Here is an 18,419-nt window from a genome sequence, read left to right as displayed (position 1 = left end):
CTCGGCGATCACTCAATTCCCTTTCACCACTAGAATTTTATGATCCGACCAAGGAGTTAGTCGTAAATTCTTCCAGAGTAGTGGTGATGCGATGTCGTATGCCATCCTCGAGACTTGACAACATGAAGCCAGTGTTGCTCGATCGGTGATGTTCTGCAGGATACCGAGAATGATCTCGTTTGAAAGGTTGGGTGAGGGGTGGTGAGTGTTCATCGTGTGTTCGAGCTGGTATTCGGTTTTTGAACGATGTCCCTGAGCTGGCTGGTGGAAGGATGAGCTGTGAATGATATCGAGTTCTCACGGTTCCTCCGTGAAAGGAAAACGAGCCAACATACGAGGTTGATGATGTTGATGATGATGATGGGGGGTTGAAAGTCAGAGTGAATCAACAGATTGAGGACCGATTCAGAGTGTATTACGGTGAGAGTGGTAGTGAAGTACATAAAATTTTTACACAGGTTCGTGGTGGTCAGTGCGTTGCGTGGTGTGGTACGATGCATGCATTCCACGTCCGTGCTCCCTCTGTAAGTGTGGTTGTGTGGTTGTGTGGGATGATGTAATCCTGATTTGATTTGAGCTAGGATGGTCCATGGTTGAATCGACTCCTATTCACCACAACACTCATCTTCCTTTCCTTCATCATCATCATCCGGTTCCTATATACTCGACTCCGCACTTCATACTTGTGGGGAAGGACAGATGATAATCGATATGACCGACAAGATGCCGGTCAGTTGGACGTCTGTCAAAGAGGGAGGTGATGCTATCGTAGCGCTCAGACATACGAGTCTTGTTATCGCAGCCGACAACTCGAGCCGCCAAGTCAGGTCCTTCCTGCATTCCCTCGATTTCCAGATCCACATTCCCCTTCCCAATCGAACTCATCTCGCGAGTCCTCTCCTACTCCTCACAAGGCACTCTCGCGTCGATCTGTCGTGTCTCCAAAGCACTGTACAGAATCGCTTCCCCCGTACTGTGGAAACATTTGGTACTCAGCCCTTGGAAATTATATCAAGATGAGAAACGTGTATTGAATGAGAAGAAAGCGCAATGTGGTTTGATGAAGACTCGTCAAAAGAATGGTAAAGCGCTTAGAAATGATGTGATCACCTTTTCGGTTTATCATCATTCAACAACATGGTGCAAATCGAATACCAGATCGACACTCAAATTACCTAACGTTCATACTTTACATCTCTACTTGAATGATTTCGGAGTCCACACAGAATTTCCTAAACATGGCTGTAGACTTCTTCGGGATGTCGCACCGAAGGTAATCGTGTTTCATAACGCTTGTACACATAACATGGAAGTAGAATCGTTCGATCTACCACACGAGCTGTTCAAAGGAACTGAAGAACTTTTTTGTATATCTTTGGTCAGTAGGGCTCTTGATCCGATCGTAGACGGAGATATATGGATTGAAGAGATGTCTAATCTGAAAAAGATGTTTTGGATATTTCAGCCCGAAGCCTTCGATCCTTCAAGGAATTATAAATCCATTTCAAACTGTTTCGCTGGACACGACTATCGAGATGATCTTATCCAACTAGCGATAGACCTTTCGAAGACACGTTTAATAATCGTCAATTCAGGTATTATCCAGCTTTACGATAAAGATTGCAGGAAAACCACTGTTGAAGAATCCCAGAGACAAACTGAGATTTTTGTAAAGACAGAGTTGGCAGAAGATATAGCGCTTTCTCGAAATTGGTCAGATGAACGTACGAAAGAAAGGCTAGAAAGTATCGAATTCATGGGTCTCGATGAATTTATGGAGAAAGAAGAATGGTGGAAGTACTTGGATGCGGAAGACTTGGAGGATTGGAAAGTCATGACAGATGACGTTGAGCAGCGATTTGCAGTTAAAGCCGAAACGAATCCAGCGGATGATAAAGAAGTGATGGAGGCATGAAATGTTACGACTGATAAAACTCGATCGTGAGTAAGGCAGTCACTCCATTCAAGAGACTTATGGATGTGTTAGACTGATGCTGAGATTCGCAGATATCAAGATACCCTTTCCTCATTGTATATATATACTACCTGATATGTTATACTCATGAAACGCGATGTGATGATATGGAAAGTGATCATACATCGAGTATGTCAAGTATAAATCTAGCATTGATGGAAGTGGAGGATGTGATGGGGAACGTACACAAGTGAGGGGGCGAGGGGGTTGAGTGTTCATGAGAGTGTGTTGATACTGAATTGATGAAAACATACTCTGATCAGATGGTTTTTCAGATGGTTCGAGGAAAGTGGTCTGTGCTTTCCTCATGTTTTCATGAAGTGTGGTCTGTGCGCTTTTAGTGAATAATGTGTTATGAGATGGTCGAGTCAACTCAAACTCACACCTTCCAAGCTCATTCCATCTTTTTGGTTTTCCTCTTTCTCTTCATCAGTCTGTGTCAACTCACCTCATCCCCACACCTTCTTCATCCTGCTCTACTCGTAACAGACACCCAACAAAATGGTATTAAGCTGGTTGATAGGTGACCCAGACGCACGTTCTCGATCTGGCGACCCTTCCTTCAGCCCTTCATACACCGCTATCATTCAATCTCATACAACCACCTCATCTCTGATGACCAATAATCATCACACCATGCCCTTCGTACAGTCCAGTCCTATTCTCCCCGTCGAACTCCTTCATCAAATCCTCTCTTATGCTTCCCGAGGAACACTCGCATCAGTTTGTCGAGCCTCTAAAACCCTCCACAGAATCGCTTCTCCCTTCCTGTGGAAGCACCTTATTCTCGGTCCTTGGAAAGTGGATGAAGATGGAAAAGTCATGCGAGATGATAAGAATAAAGAGATTTTAGATAAAAACAAGGAAGACTGCGGTGCTATCATGAGCAGTCGAGGGGAAGGTCGAACTAAGGGAAACCTCGTCGAAACATTCTCGCTCTATCACCATTCGTTCGATTGGTGTCAATCTAATGACCAAATGACCTTACGAATGCCAAATGTTCACACTCTGCACCTATATCTGAACGGCAAGGATCAAATTCATGATGATTACGACGGACATCGCTGTGGACTACTTCGAGCCGTACAACCAAAAATAATAGTTTGGCACAATGCCTGTATCAATGTTTTAGATTGCTGGACGATTGGTCCAAAACGATTATACGAAGAAACTCAAACGTTTTTCTTCATCTCGACCGGTCATCAAGCTGAGAAATGTAGATTCTACCCCCGTTCATACCGCTACGAGTTCACCACGCTCGAGGATATTTATTGGTTGTTCGAACCTCGAATCCTTGACTCCCAAGCTAAATCTGAGTCTTTCGTTCGAGGCTCTTTCGCCCTACAAAACTTCATACGTAACATAGTTGAATTGGCCATCGAATTCCACCAGACAAGAATAACGTTCGTCAATTCAGGAGTGATCAGGTCATTTCACAAAGATTGGAAAGATGAACCATACAAAACCTTCGAGCAGAGGGTTGCCAGGGATGTGAAGAAGGAACTGGAACGTCAATTGAAACAATCCCGCCATCGGTCGAAGGAGAAGAAAAAGCAAAGGCTAGACAGTATCCATTTTATGGATCTCGATGAATTTATGGCAAAGGAGGAACGCTGGAGATACTTGGACGCAAGACAAGTGCGCAAGTGGAAGAAAGTGTTCAGTCCATTCGGAACGGGACATGAGATTGGTGGTGGTGCGGATGTAGTAGATGATGGGGATCAGGTGGATCAATTACTCTGAGGAGGAAGATTTTCTGTGAGTACGAGTAAAACCCTCCTCTTCAGATCTTTTCGTGAAATGATGAACCGATGATACATTTCGCAGATGACCGAATGTACACTTCCCGTTAGTCGTATGTCACCTGATCATGTGATTCACCATGTAACGTTGTAGCTCAAGATGATATATCAAGTGATGGCGATGAATTTCTAATTATACCTTTATCAACCATTGTGATTCAACGGCTGAAGTGGAGGATGTTGCGAAGTACATACACTTGTGTCAAACCCGATGTCTGCTTTTCGGACGATCCGGAATGTCGACACTGACTCAACCTTGCTCCATAGCGGTATGAGCAGACCGGTCGAACTGCATCTTGGGTCTGACAGGGTTATTATGCATAGCTAACCTCCATCGTTCATGGCCATACAAGCAGTTGAATGGGACAGTTTTCTGAACCTGATGAAACCGGTGAAACTACCACCGGATCTCATTTGCGGCAAGTGTCTTTCCGGGCCGGATCGACCGGTTCTACATGACTTGACAAAATGTCATAAGGGACTTGGTGCAAAAAAATCCTTCAATTGAAATCCACCTCATCTCTAACTAATTTTACATAGCATAGCATAGTATCGACACGTAGAGCAACAAGAAGATGGTGGGCATAGTAAAGCTGATTGCTGGGTGTGCACTCGGAGCCACCTTGGTTGCTGGTCTAGGTGAAAAGAGAGTTATCGTCTTTCCTTCCAACATCGATTCGACGACTACCACCTCATCCGACCAACAGGTATTCTCCTCGACAAGTAACAGTGATAAACAACATGATCATTTCCTTATATCTTCCAGATCATCAGACTACTCCGCTCCCCTCTTCTTATCATCCAAAGATGATATAGCCATTCACATTGCGGCTCAATCGTTCGCCCATGATGTATACAGAGTAACGGGTGTCAGGCCACATATATATAACGATTCTTTACCCCACCATGTCGAACGTGCTATCGTAGTGGGAACACCCCAGAATGGGTTGATCAAACATATAAGGGATAATGAGTACTCGGATGAACTTATAGGTAAATGGGAGAGTTACGATATCAGAGTGACGGATGAACCGCTGCATAATGTAGATCAGGGTTTGATCGTCGTTGGAAGTGATCGAGTGAGTTGGTCATTTCATTTATACTGTATACTTCATACAGCAAAACTTCAAAAACATTCATGTTCTGGAAACTTATCGAATGAGAACCCTATCCATTTGGTATGGTCTGCTTGAGAATGGTTGATTCTGATATATGTTGCATGACCTGAATAGCGAGGAGCAATTTACGCTCTTTATACCCTCACTGAGCAAATGGGCGTATCACCTTTCCATTTCTGGTCAGACGTTCCCGTTAGACCTCAAGAAGCTATCGCCTATCTCTCTTCGGAAGTTTTATCCCATGGCGAACCCACTGTCAAGTACCGTGGATTGTTCATCAACGACGAACATCCAGCATTGTGGAGTTGGGCAGCACAGAGGTATAAAGTAAGATGGGGGGAACCTGCCTTCTTACCGGATATGTATGAGATGTGGTTCGATATGATGTTGAGGTTGAGATCAAACTACTTCTGGCCAGCTAGTAAGTCAAGTCTTCTTCCGCAACTAGACCAAACCATTTCAACCTGGTGTAATTTCGTGATATGAAGTGTAATGCATAAAGCTGATAATACGTTGGGGTGATAGTGTACGCATCAATGTTCGATATCGACGGTCTTAACGTAACCAACGGATTCCCCAAGGAACCTATCGCTGGACCCAATCAAGTCTTAGCGAATAACATGGGTATAGTCATGGGTACAAGTCATCATGAGCCCATGGCTAGGAACAAACCCGAATGGGATAGGGAGGGAAAAGGTGCATGGGATTGGACAAATAAGGATTTCATGGTTGATTGGTGGACTTATGGTGCCGAGAGAGCGAAAGATAAGGAAACGCTGTTCACTCTCGGTATGTCCAAATCATCAGGATTAGAGTGGATATGGTCGCTGATTTGAGGAACTGGTGAAATTAGGTATGAGAGGTGATGGTGATATGCCACTTACTGGTGCAAGCAATGAACTTGTTGAGAGTGGGTCCCTGCCCTTCAAGGAAAGACGAAATTTGCTCTGACCATTTGATGATGTCCCTAGATATCACATCGACACAACAGGATATACTAGCCAAGACTCACGGAAAGGATATCAATGATATCCCTCAAATGTGGTGTATGTATAAGGAAGTAGCGGAGTACTATCTCAAAGGTGTAAGCTATGATTGACATCACTCAACATTCAATGGAAAACAAGCTGACGTGTTATATATTTATATAGCTCAAAGTTCCAGATAATGTCATCACCTTATTTGCCGATGATAATTGGGGTAATATCATGACTGTTCAACCACCCGGCAAAGATCATAAAGCTGGATCAGGTATCTACTACCATGTCGATTGTGAGTCAGCTCGTCTCCTGTGAGTCTGGTTGAACATTACTGATGGTGCTAAATCAGACGTCGGTATGCCAAGAGCATACAAGTGGATCAACACCATCAATTTGGTAAAGAGTGAGTACAAAAGTCACACTACTTGTATTTCACCAGTCCTGAAGCTGATTGTCGTACTATGTATAGCCTGGGAACAAATGACTATCGCTGCTGCGTTCAACACCACATCAATCTGGATCCTCAACATTGGTTCACTCAAACCGCTCGAACTTCCTGCTGAACACTTCCTTCATCTTGCTTGGGATCTCGATGCCTGGCCCATCAATTCCGTTGAGAGATATTTGGAACTATGGGCTGAACGAGAATTCGGTGGAGAAACTAGCAAGGACGTAGCTGATATCATGATGAAATACTCTGTGAGTCGAATCCTGTTTTCTCTACTGCCACCGTGTGCTGATATTTTGTTATTCATATAGATGTACGCTTCCAGACGAAAAGCTGAATTGGTCAACTCTACCACATGGTCTTTGAACAATTACGAAGAGGCTGAGAGAGTACTTGACGAATGGCAATCTATCACAGACAGAGCAGCCAAGATTTACGAGGGTCTTCCAGAAGATACCAAACCTGCCTTCTACCAACAGGTCTACATGCTTTGCTTGATGCAGACCAACCTCAACAAGCTTTATGTCTCTGCTGAGCGATCCAACTTGTATGCACAACAGGGAAGAAACTCGGCGAACCTTTATGCCAAACAAGCTATCGATGCGTTCTTCCATGATGCAGAATTGACTGATACTTTTCATCAGATGTTGGATGGTAAATGGGATCATATGCTCGATCAAGCGGTGAGTGTGACTTTGTCATTTGTATGTATATGAATATAGCTATTAATACTGATTTGAACGATTGCATCGACTCATAGCACATTGGATGGAACTCTTGGCTCGAACCCATCAAAGATATCATGCCTCCTGTATCATTCAACAACCCTTCTGTTCCTGCTCGGGAAGGTATCCCAATCCCCGAGCTAGGTTACGGTGTAATTACCAACATTCGAGTCACCTATGAGAACTCTAAAGGATCATGGCCTGGAAATACCGCTTTCAACTGTCCACAAGGCGAACATTGCCATACTCCCGAATTACTCCCCATGGACCCATTCGGAGCCAAGTCAAGATGGATCGATGTGGGATCCGCAGGACCTAAATCGACGAGTTGGAAAGTTACAAGCGAAGATTGGTTGATTGTCGAACCTCGACATGGAAAGACCAAGAAAGACGGTTCGTTGGACACTAGGATTAGAGTATCGGTAGATTGGAATAAAGCTCCTGAAGATGGATATGCCACTTTCCACCTTACTGCTAGTGACGCATCGGAAGTAACTATTTTGGTACCCATCAACAAACGACCTGCCCCACCCAAGGAATTCAAGGGACACGTTCAAGGTGATGGTTATATCGCTATTGAAGCTGGACATATCAGTTCTAATTCATCAAAAGACGAATATGCGTTCCATGAGATGATTGGATACGGTAGAACTCGAAGTGGATTGGAGATGTTCCCTAGGACTACTCAGAACTTTACTATCGGAGAAGGGCCTAAACTCACATATGTTATTTGGACATTCGAAGATTCTAATGAAGAAGATGTAGAGATCAACGTCCAAATTGGACCTGCGCTCAATTTCCTCGGTGCAAACAATACTTTGGCATTCGGTCTTCAAGTTGACGATCAAGCTCCGAAGATTATCAACCCCATTCCGACTGAACCTCTAGGATTTGCGAGAGACAGAGTCGAGAACAAGCCTGTGGCGATCGGGGCCGTTCCCAAGGACTGGATCGAGATCGTGAAGAACGAGATCCGAGATGTGAAGACGATGGTGAAGTTGGGAGAGGCAGGGAAGCACACGATCACGATTTGGGGTATGACGACTGGTTTGGCGTTTGAGAGGATTCTGGTTGATTTCGGTGGTATCAAGGAGAGAGGATATAGCTATTTGGGACCTCCTGAGAGTGTCATCGTGTAAACATGAGCAGATCTAGAGGAGTAGAAATGGAAGAAGGGACGAAAGAAGAAGTTGATAGCCAAATGATTGCATGCACAAAGGACATTTTGTAAATGCCACATCCGTGCTTCCGTCGGAAGTGCCCGATCACCGATCACATCACTTTCACCGAGGGTCTTATTGCTGAGTGATCACTTACACATATATGGGCGGGATGCATATGCAAACATCGTTGACGCTTACGGTGTATATGCTTGAACGAAATGAAATAAATAGGTAGACTAGAGATCATCTCGAGTACTTGACCAATGCAGATACCTACGTCATATATCAGAACAGCGATAACATTCCCTCACTTTTTGATACAACAGCTAATCTGACATTCACCATGTCCAACAACCAAGAACAATTGCCCATCCTCATTGCCGGCGCAGGTCTCTCATCCCTCCTACTTGCCCAATCCCTCTTACGGTCCCATATCCCCTTCCAGATCTTCGAGCGCGATGCCGGCTTATCCTTCCGTGGACAAGGGTACAGACTCCGACTATCCGCCGAAGGTCTGGATGCGATCGAAGAAGTGCTGGGTCCGGATGATTTCAAGAGGTTTTACGATATATGCGGTAAGACAGGTGGGAGTGGATTCACAGCGATGAACGCTGTGACGGGAGAAGATATCGAACATACTGTACCGGAGAAATTGGGTAGTAGAGATAATTTGATTGTTGGTATCGCAAGAGGAGAAATGAGGAAGTTCTTCTTACAAGGATGCGAGGAATATATACAATGGAATAAGAAAGTTGTAGATTATCAAGATACGCCCCAGGGAGTGGAAGTGATGTTTGGTGATGGGAGTGAATCGGTCGAGGGATCAATGTTAGTAATTGGAGATGGATTGAAATCCAAGATAAGCAAGAAGCTTTCTCAAGGAAAGATCAAACACTTTGATACGCTCGCGATAGGTATACATGGTCAAGCGCCTACCACAGCATTCAAGGGATTAGGTGAAGGTGTTTTTAGACTTGTAGACAAATCAGTTGAAGGAAATGGTGACGAAGGAGACGCAAGGTTTTTTGTCATTACCAATGTCAGATCTAAAGATATGGATGATCCAACCCTCCAATTCGGCTGGACGATGGCTGGTTCACCAGGATTGATCAAAGCTCCAAATGACGATTATACAATTATCGGTAAACAGGCTGCAAACATTGCTAAGTCCTTGACATCAAAATGGCACGAAAAGTTGAAACCGCTATTTGACCAGATGGTAGAAGATGAAGCTGCGTTTTGGAAGATTACTTGTTCGAGCCCATCTGGTGTACCGGTCTGGAAGAACCACCCTAGAATAACTGTCATTGGAGATGCGGTTCATTCTATGACTCCCGCTGGAGGTATTGGTGCGAATACCGCTGTGAGGGATTCAGCATTGTTGGGTAGACTGATTAGAGAGGCTGGAGGGTATAGGGAGGGGCTGACCAGGGAATACGAAGAGAAGATGAGAGTATATGCTAGTGAGGCGGTAGCGGCGAGTTATGGGATGGCGGAGAAGCAGTTTGGGATTAAAATTGATGAGGGGACTTCACCTACTGTGTAGTATCATAGTGAGTTGTTATTGATACTCAGCACCTCGATCCTATGTTCGTGTAATATCGACTGTTATTGACAGGATGTAATACAGTATCACTACGACTCGGGTTGATCCGATCCATACCTTCGGCCGCTAATATTTCTACGTGAACTAACTCATGAGGTGTCACAGCAAGAGAATGTAATTATACATGGATGATTGTATACATTGTAACATGGACATGACATATTAAAATCTATCGACAAATATTTTAACACCGTAACTACTGATTACTTACTGTACGAGATCGACCATGAACTTGGACTCGAAAGAAATGCCTACTCTACTCCTCACTGATACTGTTTACACTTTCCACTACTATGATCCACTCATGCTTCATCGATTACCAATATTATCTTCATCTTCTACACTCGCCTTACTTCTTACCTTTACTCTTCTTTTTCTTACCCCCGACAATCTCTTCGTTAACCTTTTTCCACCTAACGATCTCCTCAGGTCCAAACCATCTATACCACTCCTTTTTCTCCACAAACTCCTCAATGGAGTAGAAATCGAAGGAAGTGTATCCACTATCATCGTCATCGTCATCGTTGTCATCTTCGTCTTCTGACTTGGTGGTTTCAGTATTCTCCTTATTGTTCTTCGCATTTGATTGTTTATCTCTATAGGCAGCTTCTTCCAATTCATCCCAATAATTCTTGATGAAACTTTCCTGATAACTGTCGTGAGCATCTTCGATAGACCCTCTATACGTTTTGGGAAATCTGAGAGCTGTGCAGCCACAGTTCACAATCTCAAATCGTACTTTTTGGTTTTTGAGTAATAACGAAGATATGAAATCGATTTCTCCATGATCGTAATTACCTGTATTGTATTTTGATTTCAGATCGACCTGACTAGGATCGAATATCCAAATCACCTTTTTGAGCTTGGGTACGAGTTTGATGAGATCCTTATTTCGTACGAAAGACTTATTTGCTCCGACAGGTGGAATGAGGATTATGAGGGTCTCAACTTCTGACCAGATGCTCGGACAGAGATTGCTGGGATCCAAGTAGAACGAAGAAGAAGGTGTTTCACGATACACGACGTCTTTAGGTTTGAGATTCTGGATGAGAGGACACTGTGCGGTGGAAGATGAAGATGGTCTGGTTTGAGAAGGAGGGGGAGAGGATTGGACGGAATGGACTCGTCCTATTCCACCATACATTCTACCAACCGTCAGTCGAAGGGTCTCCAAATTAGGCATATCGAACTGTACAAAAGCGCTGCACCAATCTTGCTTATGCGTATCGATCGAGAGTACCTTCACCATCTCCAGATGTTCTTTGGTCCAGTGCGAAGTATCGAGTGGAGCCGCAGTGTCGGTACCATCTTCGGAGCCATCGTCGGTGCTGGTCGCTGACGAAAGATCAAGCCATCTCCAAAGAAGTGGTGTGGCGATTCGATTGAATTGTTTATTAACCAAAGCGCAGGAAGCGAGAGTACTTTGATTGTTGGTAGGGATGTATGATAGGATTCGCTGGATTATTTGGTCTGAAAAGAGGATAGGTTGGGTGAGATCGTGGATGTTGATCGCTTTTGCTTTCGACTTGGATTTCTTCTTGGTAGATGACATGGTGTCGTACAGTACAGTAACGATATCCTCGGATAAGGCTTGGTTTTTTTTCTGTGGGGTTGTGATTGAACAGGAGGATAAGGATAAAAGAGAAAAGAGAAAGTCAGATGAAAGGTTGCAAATGTTATATATATATATATTTACATATAGTGATTACACCAGGTGACGTATCGTCCGGTCCTGTCAAATTGACTCAACCGCAGGTCCGTACACCAATATTTCTCACGTCAGCTCATCAGATGTAATGACAGGAAGATGCTCCCGCGATCGCAATGTCACATGGTGCGGTATTCATGTGCTGTACCATCCTTTTCTTTATTTTGATTAGTGGCATGATGAAATCTACACCAATAGCTGACACTATCACATCTTGCCTGAATGGGTCTATACAGTATGTAAATGGGGTCATAGAATATAGAGTGCGATGTGAATGGCCGATCACTTGTGTCATTTCATTCGTTTTTGATACTATCCGACTACTCTCGTCCTCCCTTCTGAACGACTCTCAGATCTCCCACCCTTTCGAACAAGTCACTCGACCCAAATCCTCACTTTAGATACTTCTCCCTAACTAATCTTTACTGACTATTCGTAAGATCGATAGATGTTCAATCCTCCCATGTTGGTATTCTTTCCTTAATCTCTTTATTCATCCATTTCCATCCCTCGATTTCTTGCGGCTCAAGGAATTCGTACCATTCTTCCTGTTCCACGAACTCCTCTATGGTAAGCAAATAGGGGTAATTCAATTCTTCGGTATCATCTTCCTCGCCATCGCAGACAGAGGAACATTCTACTTGATCCCAGTAAAATTTGTTGAATTCTTGCCAGTAATCACCTAGCGTATTTTCATAGGACAATCGATGTCTTCGAGGTAATCGCATTTGAGTACAACCGACATTGACAATTGTAAATCTGATTTGAGGGTTATTGATCAAAATATCGTAGATCAATTTGAATTCTTGTCCATATAAGCCTCCCTGTTCGCCTTCTGGGTCTGGGTCCATAGGGGTAGGATCAAATATCCAAAAGATCTTTTCGAGCTTCGGTAATAATCGTTTCAAATCCCTCCCATCATGTGTAACAAAGTGAGTCCCATACTCGGTGGGTGGAACGAGATATACCAGAGTATCGACTTCGGACCAGATCGTCGGACAGAAATATTCCGGGTCAAGATAGAAACTTGGATTGATATTTATTGATTCTCTGTATACAATGGTTTTTGGTCTAAGATTTTGCACTAGTCGACATGACGTTTCCTGTCCTTCTTCTTCTTCTCCAAAATGAATTTCTCTATATCCAGCTGGTCCCGTATCGATGTGCAAACGAAGTGTTTTCAAGTTAGGTATGTTCAGACTTTTGACATTGGCAGATTCGCATATTTCGCGTTCATGAGTCTTTATGTCCAAGACATGGACCATATCCTGAAGGTGTTCATCCCATATCGAAACTCTGAGAGTAGGCGTGTCGACGTCCTTTGACGCACACAGAGAACTCAGTGTTAGCCATCTCCAAAGTAGTGGTGTGACGATTTGATTAAATTGTCTGTTGACCAAAGCGCTGGAAGCGAGTGTAGCTTGATCGTGACGGATGGAGAGACAAAAGAGAATTCGATGGATTATTTCGGCAGGGAGTGACATAGGAGATGAAAAGAAGGAACGTGAAGTTGGTTTGATCCTGAGGTCCTTGGAGTTGGCTTTTGTGCTTGATGTCTTGCTTCCCGCGATGAGTAAGGTATCAAAGCTGGTATCATAGGATGGTACACTGTTTATTATGTGCAATTATATTCATGACAGTGACGATAGTGGCCAAATATCTGAAGAGGTGCAGGTGATGTTTTCAATAGAATATAGTGCTCGTGACGTAGCAAACAGACGTGTATGTATGTATTACCGTAAATCTAAATAATCATGTACGCACAGTAGATAGGATGTTCGTGGCAGAATTCAGTTTGATTGGCACAAGCAGACATGATTGAATGGTATAGGAACTGGAGACAATTCTCGTCTGCTCATGTCTTTGCTGCTGTAAGAGGAGAAATGCACGGTGCAAAATTCAAATGAAAGCATACTGTAGATAAGCAGTATATGTATATTTATGGTTAAGATTATTTACGGTGTGCAGCTTTGATAGCTGATACTAAGAGTTATTTAAATAATATTTGCCCTCTTCTCGATGGTTCCAACAATCTGACTATGGTACAATTTCCATACCCACCTACTCATAATCTCCCTGATAGATGTTTCTTTCAAATCACTTCATATTGTATCAGGCTTATCAATCTGCCCTATCCACTCTTCTCTACCAAACTATCAATCCTCTTGTTACAACCCTGCCATCTGACTATCTCTTGGGGATCAAACCATTGAGACCATTCATCCAATTGGATGAATTCCTCCAAGGTTCGAAATGTAAGATAATTTGCCGCAATCTCGCTATTTGTATTTCTATAAACGAAAGCGGAAGATATCGCCTTCAAATCTTCCTGATAACCTTCATTGAAAGTTTTCAGGTATTCTTTGTGGGCATCGTTTATCGATTTTCGATGTTTCTCGAGGGGAATTCGGAGATTGGTCGTACCGCAGTCGACCGTTGTAAATCTGATTGTAGGATTACTGACCAGAAGATGAGTAAGAAGTATGAATTCGTCCATCATAGTTTTCTTGATCTTGTATTCCGTTGACTTGATTCCACCTGAATTCTTTTGTGTATTGATTTCTTCGATGACCGAAGGATCGTAAATCCAAAAGACCCTCTTGAGATTTGGTGACCATTCACTCAAGAAAGTAGAGCTGACATGATGTTCTCCATTTCCGACAGGATTGATGAGTATGATGAGCGTTTCGATCATTGACCAAACTTTAGCAGGAAGTCGTTTTGGCTCGATCGTAAATGAAGACGATTCCCTTTTTTCATATACAATGGCTTTCGGTTTGATGTTGTCGATCATTCGACAAATAGTATAGCCGCCATCGGTAGATTGGGTATAGAGGAGACGGGTGGATTTCCCTTTCTTTATCTTGTCGAAGGTGAATCGTAAAGTCGTCAAGTTGGGTAACTTGACCTTGCTAAATGTCTTTCGGTAGTGATAACACCACTCCTCATCATGATTGGTCATGCTGTATATCTTGACCAGACTCAGTACTTCTGGACCCCAACGTGAGGTTCTGATACTAGGCGGTAGACCGCTGATCGAGTTCCAGATGAGGGGAGTAGCCTTTTGATTGAAGGACTTCGATACCAGAGTCCATGCGGCGAGTGTACCCCGATCGGTGGTGAACGAAAAGATATTATGGATGATTTCGATCGGGAGTTTGGACCAGATATGAGGAGACAGAGGTGGAGTTGGAGCTGGAGCGTGTGAAGAAGATTGGATGGATGGTTTCGATCTCTTGGGTGGCATGAAGGATGATGAGCGACTTGGAGAAGGCTGTACGATTGTGGTACGTTGGTGAGACTTGATGAGATTTGATGAGCAAGATGTAAATGGAAGAGCTGGAAAGCAGTACAGTAGAGCTGAATGATTATATAGGGAAGTCAAGGTTGCTGTATCGAGGATGAAAAAGAACAAGAACCATCCAGAATAATCCTTGAATCATCGTACGATGTTTTTGATAGAATGAAATGGATCCGAGCGCATCAGTCAAAAAATTGTTCATTTCGTCAGCTCATCCCAATCGATATTGATATTTGAATGGTGCGAAAAATTTGGCTCAAGATGTGATATTGTCACCATAGCCCGTTACTTTGTAGCCAAATAGCTGCAGCGTCGAATTTGTTGAGCTACCCTCGATCCTCGTGTAGATTGAGTAAAACCGATTGCAACTACCATTCCATCCACTTTCTGAGCTCTACAAGATGCATGCAACAAAGCCACAGTTCAATAAGTTGGAAGTTTAATCAATGGTGCCACTCTCCATTAGGTGCGGCGAACTCTGAATTTTCTGGTCGGACATCGATTGTCCTGGCCTTTTTTAAGTCTGACCCACTTTGAAATGCAGCGTATGTGTAGCCCTGGCGCAAATGGCATTGTACTCTGCATGAATGATTGACAGTTAGAGACTTTGGGTTGGGGGAGAGGCCAACAGGACAGGCGGCCATGGGGACAATATCACAAAATCGTGTCAAACTTTTCGCACCATACAAATAAAACATAAAACTAGGATGTTTCACTGTGCATCTGCTGAACGACAATGGGGCACCGTGATGATATCATATTTCATATTCCAATTCATCTACAAAATCATCCCAACCAAGTACAAGCTACCTATCAATTCATATCGATATCTGATTTTTGACATGACATTATCCACAAATACCCGAAAGCACCATATTTTCATCATCTCCACCTCAATACCGAATCCATGAGACTTCTTCTGACGGAGTGAATGGAAAGGTATCTCCACCGAAAGAAGGGAGAAAAGAAAAAGTCGAAAAACGAATGAGAAGATGATGGGAAGAGAAGAGTGGTTGTACCGAGGTCAAAAGATATTATAATTTACAGTATGTTCATATAAGCGTTATCAACAAGTCGTATCGTTTTTACAAGGAAGTGTCATGTGAGGAGAATGGAAGGGTGATTCATTTGTAGAGGGTGATTGATAAAAAGAAAAGAAAATCAAGCCTTTGTGGGCATCCCAAAGAAACCACATAAAGCTCCTAAAGGATTTTCTCTCGCTCCAATTCCAACGCCAGGACTTCGCAGTCCAGGTCCAGATTGTAACTTCAGACCACCCATCAACATCGATAGGCAATCTTCATGACAAGTCTCGGCGACTTGAGCTGGTTGAGGAGCAGGTAAATCGACTTCGGACGAAGAAACCACCTTGAGTTTAGCTTGACCAGTGACAACAGCTGCTAATTTGTCGGTATCCAGTTTCGATCCCGTTCCTTGGAAAGCAGAAAAGAAAGAATTGGCCAATTTCGTCGTTATATGGTTGGAAGCTGCCGCTGCTACTACTGCAGCTTGAGCAGCAGCGGCAGGCGAGACGGGTGGTTCTTCTTTCACTTCGACGAAGAATTTAGGTCTCATGTCGCCAGCCAAATTGACCTTGTCCGCCGCAGCTTCCCGAGCGAGTCGAGACCACATTTGCATCCTGTATGAGTCCATGGATCGTAGTGAGAAGGGCGTATCTTCGGACCATGCTGCGAAGGTCTTCGAGGTATCTTGACCGTTGCCCATTCCACCGAGTATGTTCCCACGAGGCGCAGATACAGGTACGTCATCATTGAGATGCGGGTTGAGATTGACTCGAGGTAAATCAGCGAGCGAGCGAAGTGGCGCTGGAGTAGAAGTCGTAGGAGGAAGAACAAGATCGGGTGTGAACATTGTATGGCAGATGGTTGATCCACCACCGAACATGTTGTCGTTTCCACCCCAAGATCCCTTGATCGAAGCTGGCAGGTCTTTCCTGGGATTGAAGGTAGGGAGTGGTGTGTTACTCCTTCGAATGGTGTTTGGTCCTGGACCGGCAGTAGCGTTGACAGGCGAAGGAGGCGAGGCGAGTGATGGTGACATCGCCAATGCGTTGACCATGGCAGGAGAGACACTCGATTTGTTGGCGGTCTCGGGATGAAGGATAGACATGGTGCTAGCTTTTAAGGCTGCTAGTTCACGTCTGTAGAAGAGACGAAGAATTAACGGTTGTTCGAATGCAGATTCCAAAGAAATTTGATCACCCACCTTAAATCCTGGTTTTCCGATCTGGAATTGACCAATTCTGCTCTCATCTCATCGATGACAACATCTCGATCTTGAATGTGTGACTCGAGTGTACCAATGTAATCCTTTCTTCTGGTTCGGAAAGCTCGCGCACTGAGCTTATTCCTTAGCTGACGCTTCTCCTTAGAAGACAATTTCTTGTATTCTTCTGGTGAAGGTCTCCAAGATTCGTCGTCGTCGATTATCTCGTCCTCGTTTCGTACGACTGATGACATGCCACCACCTTTCTTACCGCCTTTACCTTTACCAGCTGAAAAGATGGTGTTAAGAGGTACGAGTCGATCGATCTTTGAGTCGAGGTCATCAATACCGGAGCTGGCCACCGATAGCTGTCGAGTAGATCGCGAAGGACCGGGAGAGACCATCTCTTGGGGGTCAACGGATCGAAGAGGTTCGTCAGCTTCGATGGGCGTGGAGAGGGTAATAGATGGCTTGACGGGTGACTGAGATGTAGAGGCTGCAGGAGCAGTGAAGCCTGCAGGAGAGGCAGATGAGAAGATCATCGAAGGTTGGATGGTACTTGGTGCAGCAGCTTGGGTAGGTGCTTGAGGAGCAGGGATGTCGAGACCGTAGGTCTGTTGGTAATTTATGAGGTTGGCCATGAGTTGCTGAAGAGCAGCTTGTTGGTCGACAGGAAGACCCACGAAGTTATCGGGGTTGACTGTATTGTTCTGTTGCAGCAATGGCTGAGGTACCGGCATAGGTCTTGCTTCGGTGACGGGTGATTGGGAATTGGATGCTTCTCCAAAGCTGAATTCTACGGGTTCTTGCTTGACTTGCATTATTTCTTCTTGTATGACTGGACCAGCTTTGGCTTCATTGCCGAATGAGAAGTCAAGAGGAAAGTCCATCGCACCGTCGGCACCGAGGAAGTCGAAGCTGTCAGGGATGAATGTTACTGGTTCCTCAGCTGGGAGAGGGAGTGGCGAAGGTGTATAATTGGGTGAAGCGGTAGTTGGTGAATGGGTGTGAGACTGTGGTGATGTAGGTGAAGGAAAAAGAAGCAAATCCATAAGCCACCATTCACCTGGTTTGTACGGTATGAAGGAAGTATGACTTACGCTGGTGTCTCCTAAAGATTCGAATTCATCAAAACTGAAGAGAGATTCAAAGTTGTCGACCCCTTTGTCTTGCGAGAGGGGAAGAGTCATGTCGATGTCGTCGGCGTTGGTGGATGAGGTGAGTGTGGGAGAGAATAGGGTATTCGACATGGTTGTGAACGATAGAGGAAGTGCGGTGATGTTGGGAAGATATTGGTGTAGGATGAAATTTGGTAGGCTATGATCTGTGTCGAGCAATGTGAGTTGGTTGTACTGGACTGTAAGATG

At 44.2% G+C, this 18,419-nt stretch overlaps 9 protein-coding genes across 9 annotated transcripts; 4 read left to right on the top strand and 5 right to left on the bottom strand.

Annotated features, from left to right (window-relative positions):
• Window positions 1-12: 12 nt before the first annotated feature.
• Window positions 13-213, bottom strand: I203_107249 (uncharacterized protein; the record flags this gene model as incomplete). The annotated part of the gene is made up of 1 exon (XM_065518155.1): window positions 13-213. One exon carries the CDS (start codon window positions 211-213, stop codon window positions 13-15), a length of 201 nt encoding a protein of 66 aa, XP_065372885.1.
• Window positions 214-1,306: 1,093 nt separating this feature from the next.
• On the top strand, window positions 1,307-1,915 carry I203_107248 (uncharacterized protein; the record flags this gene model as incomplete). The annotated part of the gene is made up of 1 exon (XM_019145334.1): window positions 1,307-1,915. The coding sequence occupies one exon, from the start codon at window positions 1,307-1,309 to the stop codon at window positions 1,913-1,915; it is 609 nt and encodes a 202-aa protein (XP_019005153.1).
• Window positions 1,916-2,611: 696 nt separating this feature from the next.
• On the top strand, window positions 2,612-3,718 carry I203_107247 (uncharacterized protein; the record flags this gene model as incomplete). The annotated part of the gene is made up of 1 exon (XM_019145333.1): window positions 2,612-3,718. The coding sequence occupies one exon, from the start codon at window positions 2,612-2,614 to the stop codon at window positions 3,716-3,718; it is 1,107 nt and encodes a 368-aa protein (XP_019005152.1).
• A 634-nt stretch (window positions 3,719-4,352) lies between these two features.
• On the top strand, window positions 4,353-8,187 carry I203_107246 (uncharacterized protein; the record flags this gene model as incomplete). The annotated part of the gene is made up of 10 exons (XM_019145332.1): window positions 4,353-4,856; window positions 5,010-5,316; window positions 5,421-5,684; window positions 5,749-5,805; window positions 5,867-5,979; window positions 6,047-6,167; window positions 6,225-6,278; window positions 6,345-6,574; window positions 6,635-7,006; window positions 7,084-8,187. The coding sequence occupies 10 exons, from the start codon at window positions 4,353-4,355 to the stop codon at window positions 8,185-8,187; spliced, it is 3,126 nt and encodes a 1,041-aa protein (XP_019005151.1).
• Window positions 8,188-8,554: 367 nt separating this feature from the next.
• Window positions 8,555-9,757, top strand: I203_107245 (uncharacterized protein; the record flags this gene model as incomplete). Its single annotated transcript, XM_019145331.1, has 1 exon — window positions 8,555-9,757. The coding sequence occupies one exon, from the start codon at window positions 8,555-8,557 to the stop codon at window positions 9,755-9,757; it is 1,203 nt and encodes a 400-aa protein (XP_019005150.1).
• Window positions 9,758-10,166: 409 nt separating this feature from the next.
• On the bottom strand, window positions 10,167-11,369 carry I203_107244 (uncharacterized protein; the record flags this gene model as incomplete). Its single annotated transcript, XM_019145330.1, has 1 exon — window positions 10,167-11,369. One exon carries the CDS (start codon window positions 11,367-11,369, stop codon window positions 10,167-10,169), a length of 1,203 nt encoding a protein of 400 aa, XP_019005149.1.
• A 608-nt stretch (window positions 11,370-11,977) lies between these two features.
• On the bottom strand, window positions 11,978-13,009 carry I203_107243 (uncharacterized protein; the record flags this gene model as incomplete). Its single annotated transcript, XM_019145329.1, has 1 exon — window positions 11,978-13,009. One exon carries the CDS (start codon window positions 13,007-13,009, stop codon window positions 11,978-11,980), a length of 1,032 nt encoding a protein of 343 aa, XP_019005148.1.
• Window positions 13,010-13,656: 647 nt separating this feature from the next.
• Window positions 13,657-14,772, bottom strand: I203_107242 (uncharacterized protein; the record flags this gene model as incomplete). Its single annotated transcript, XM_019145328.1, has 1 exon — window positions 13,657-14,772. One exon carries the CDS (start codon window positions 14,770-14,772, stop codon window positions 13,657-13,659), a length of 1,116 nt encoding a protein of 371 aa, XP_019005147.1.
• A 1,215-nt stretch (window positions 14,773-15,987) lies between these two features.
• On the bottom strand, window positions 15,988-18,302 carry I203_107241 (uncharacterized protein; the record flags this gene model as incomplete). The annotated part of the gene is made up of 3 exons (XM_019145327.1): window positions 15,988-16,987; window positions 17,053-18,065; window positions 18,153-18,302. 3 exons carry the CDS (start codon window positions 18,300-18,302, stop codon window positions 15,988-15,990), a joined length of 2,163 nt encoding a protein of 720 aa, XP_019005146.1.
• Window positions 18,303-18,419: the final 117 nt, after the last annotated feature.

The sequence above is a fragment of the Kwoniella mangroviensis genome, chromosome 2 (assembly GCF_000507465.2).
Source record: "Kwoniella mangroviensis CBS 8507 chromosome 2, whole genome shotgun sequence".
In the NCBI taxonomy this organism is placed as follows: Eukaryota; Fungi; Basidiomycota; class Tremellomycetes; order Tremellales; family Cryptococcaceae; genus Kwoniella; species Kwoniella mangrovensis.
Note: the sequence above shows the minus strand (reverse complement) of the source record. Positions and strands in the feature narration are given on the sequence as shown.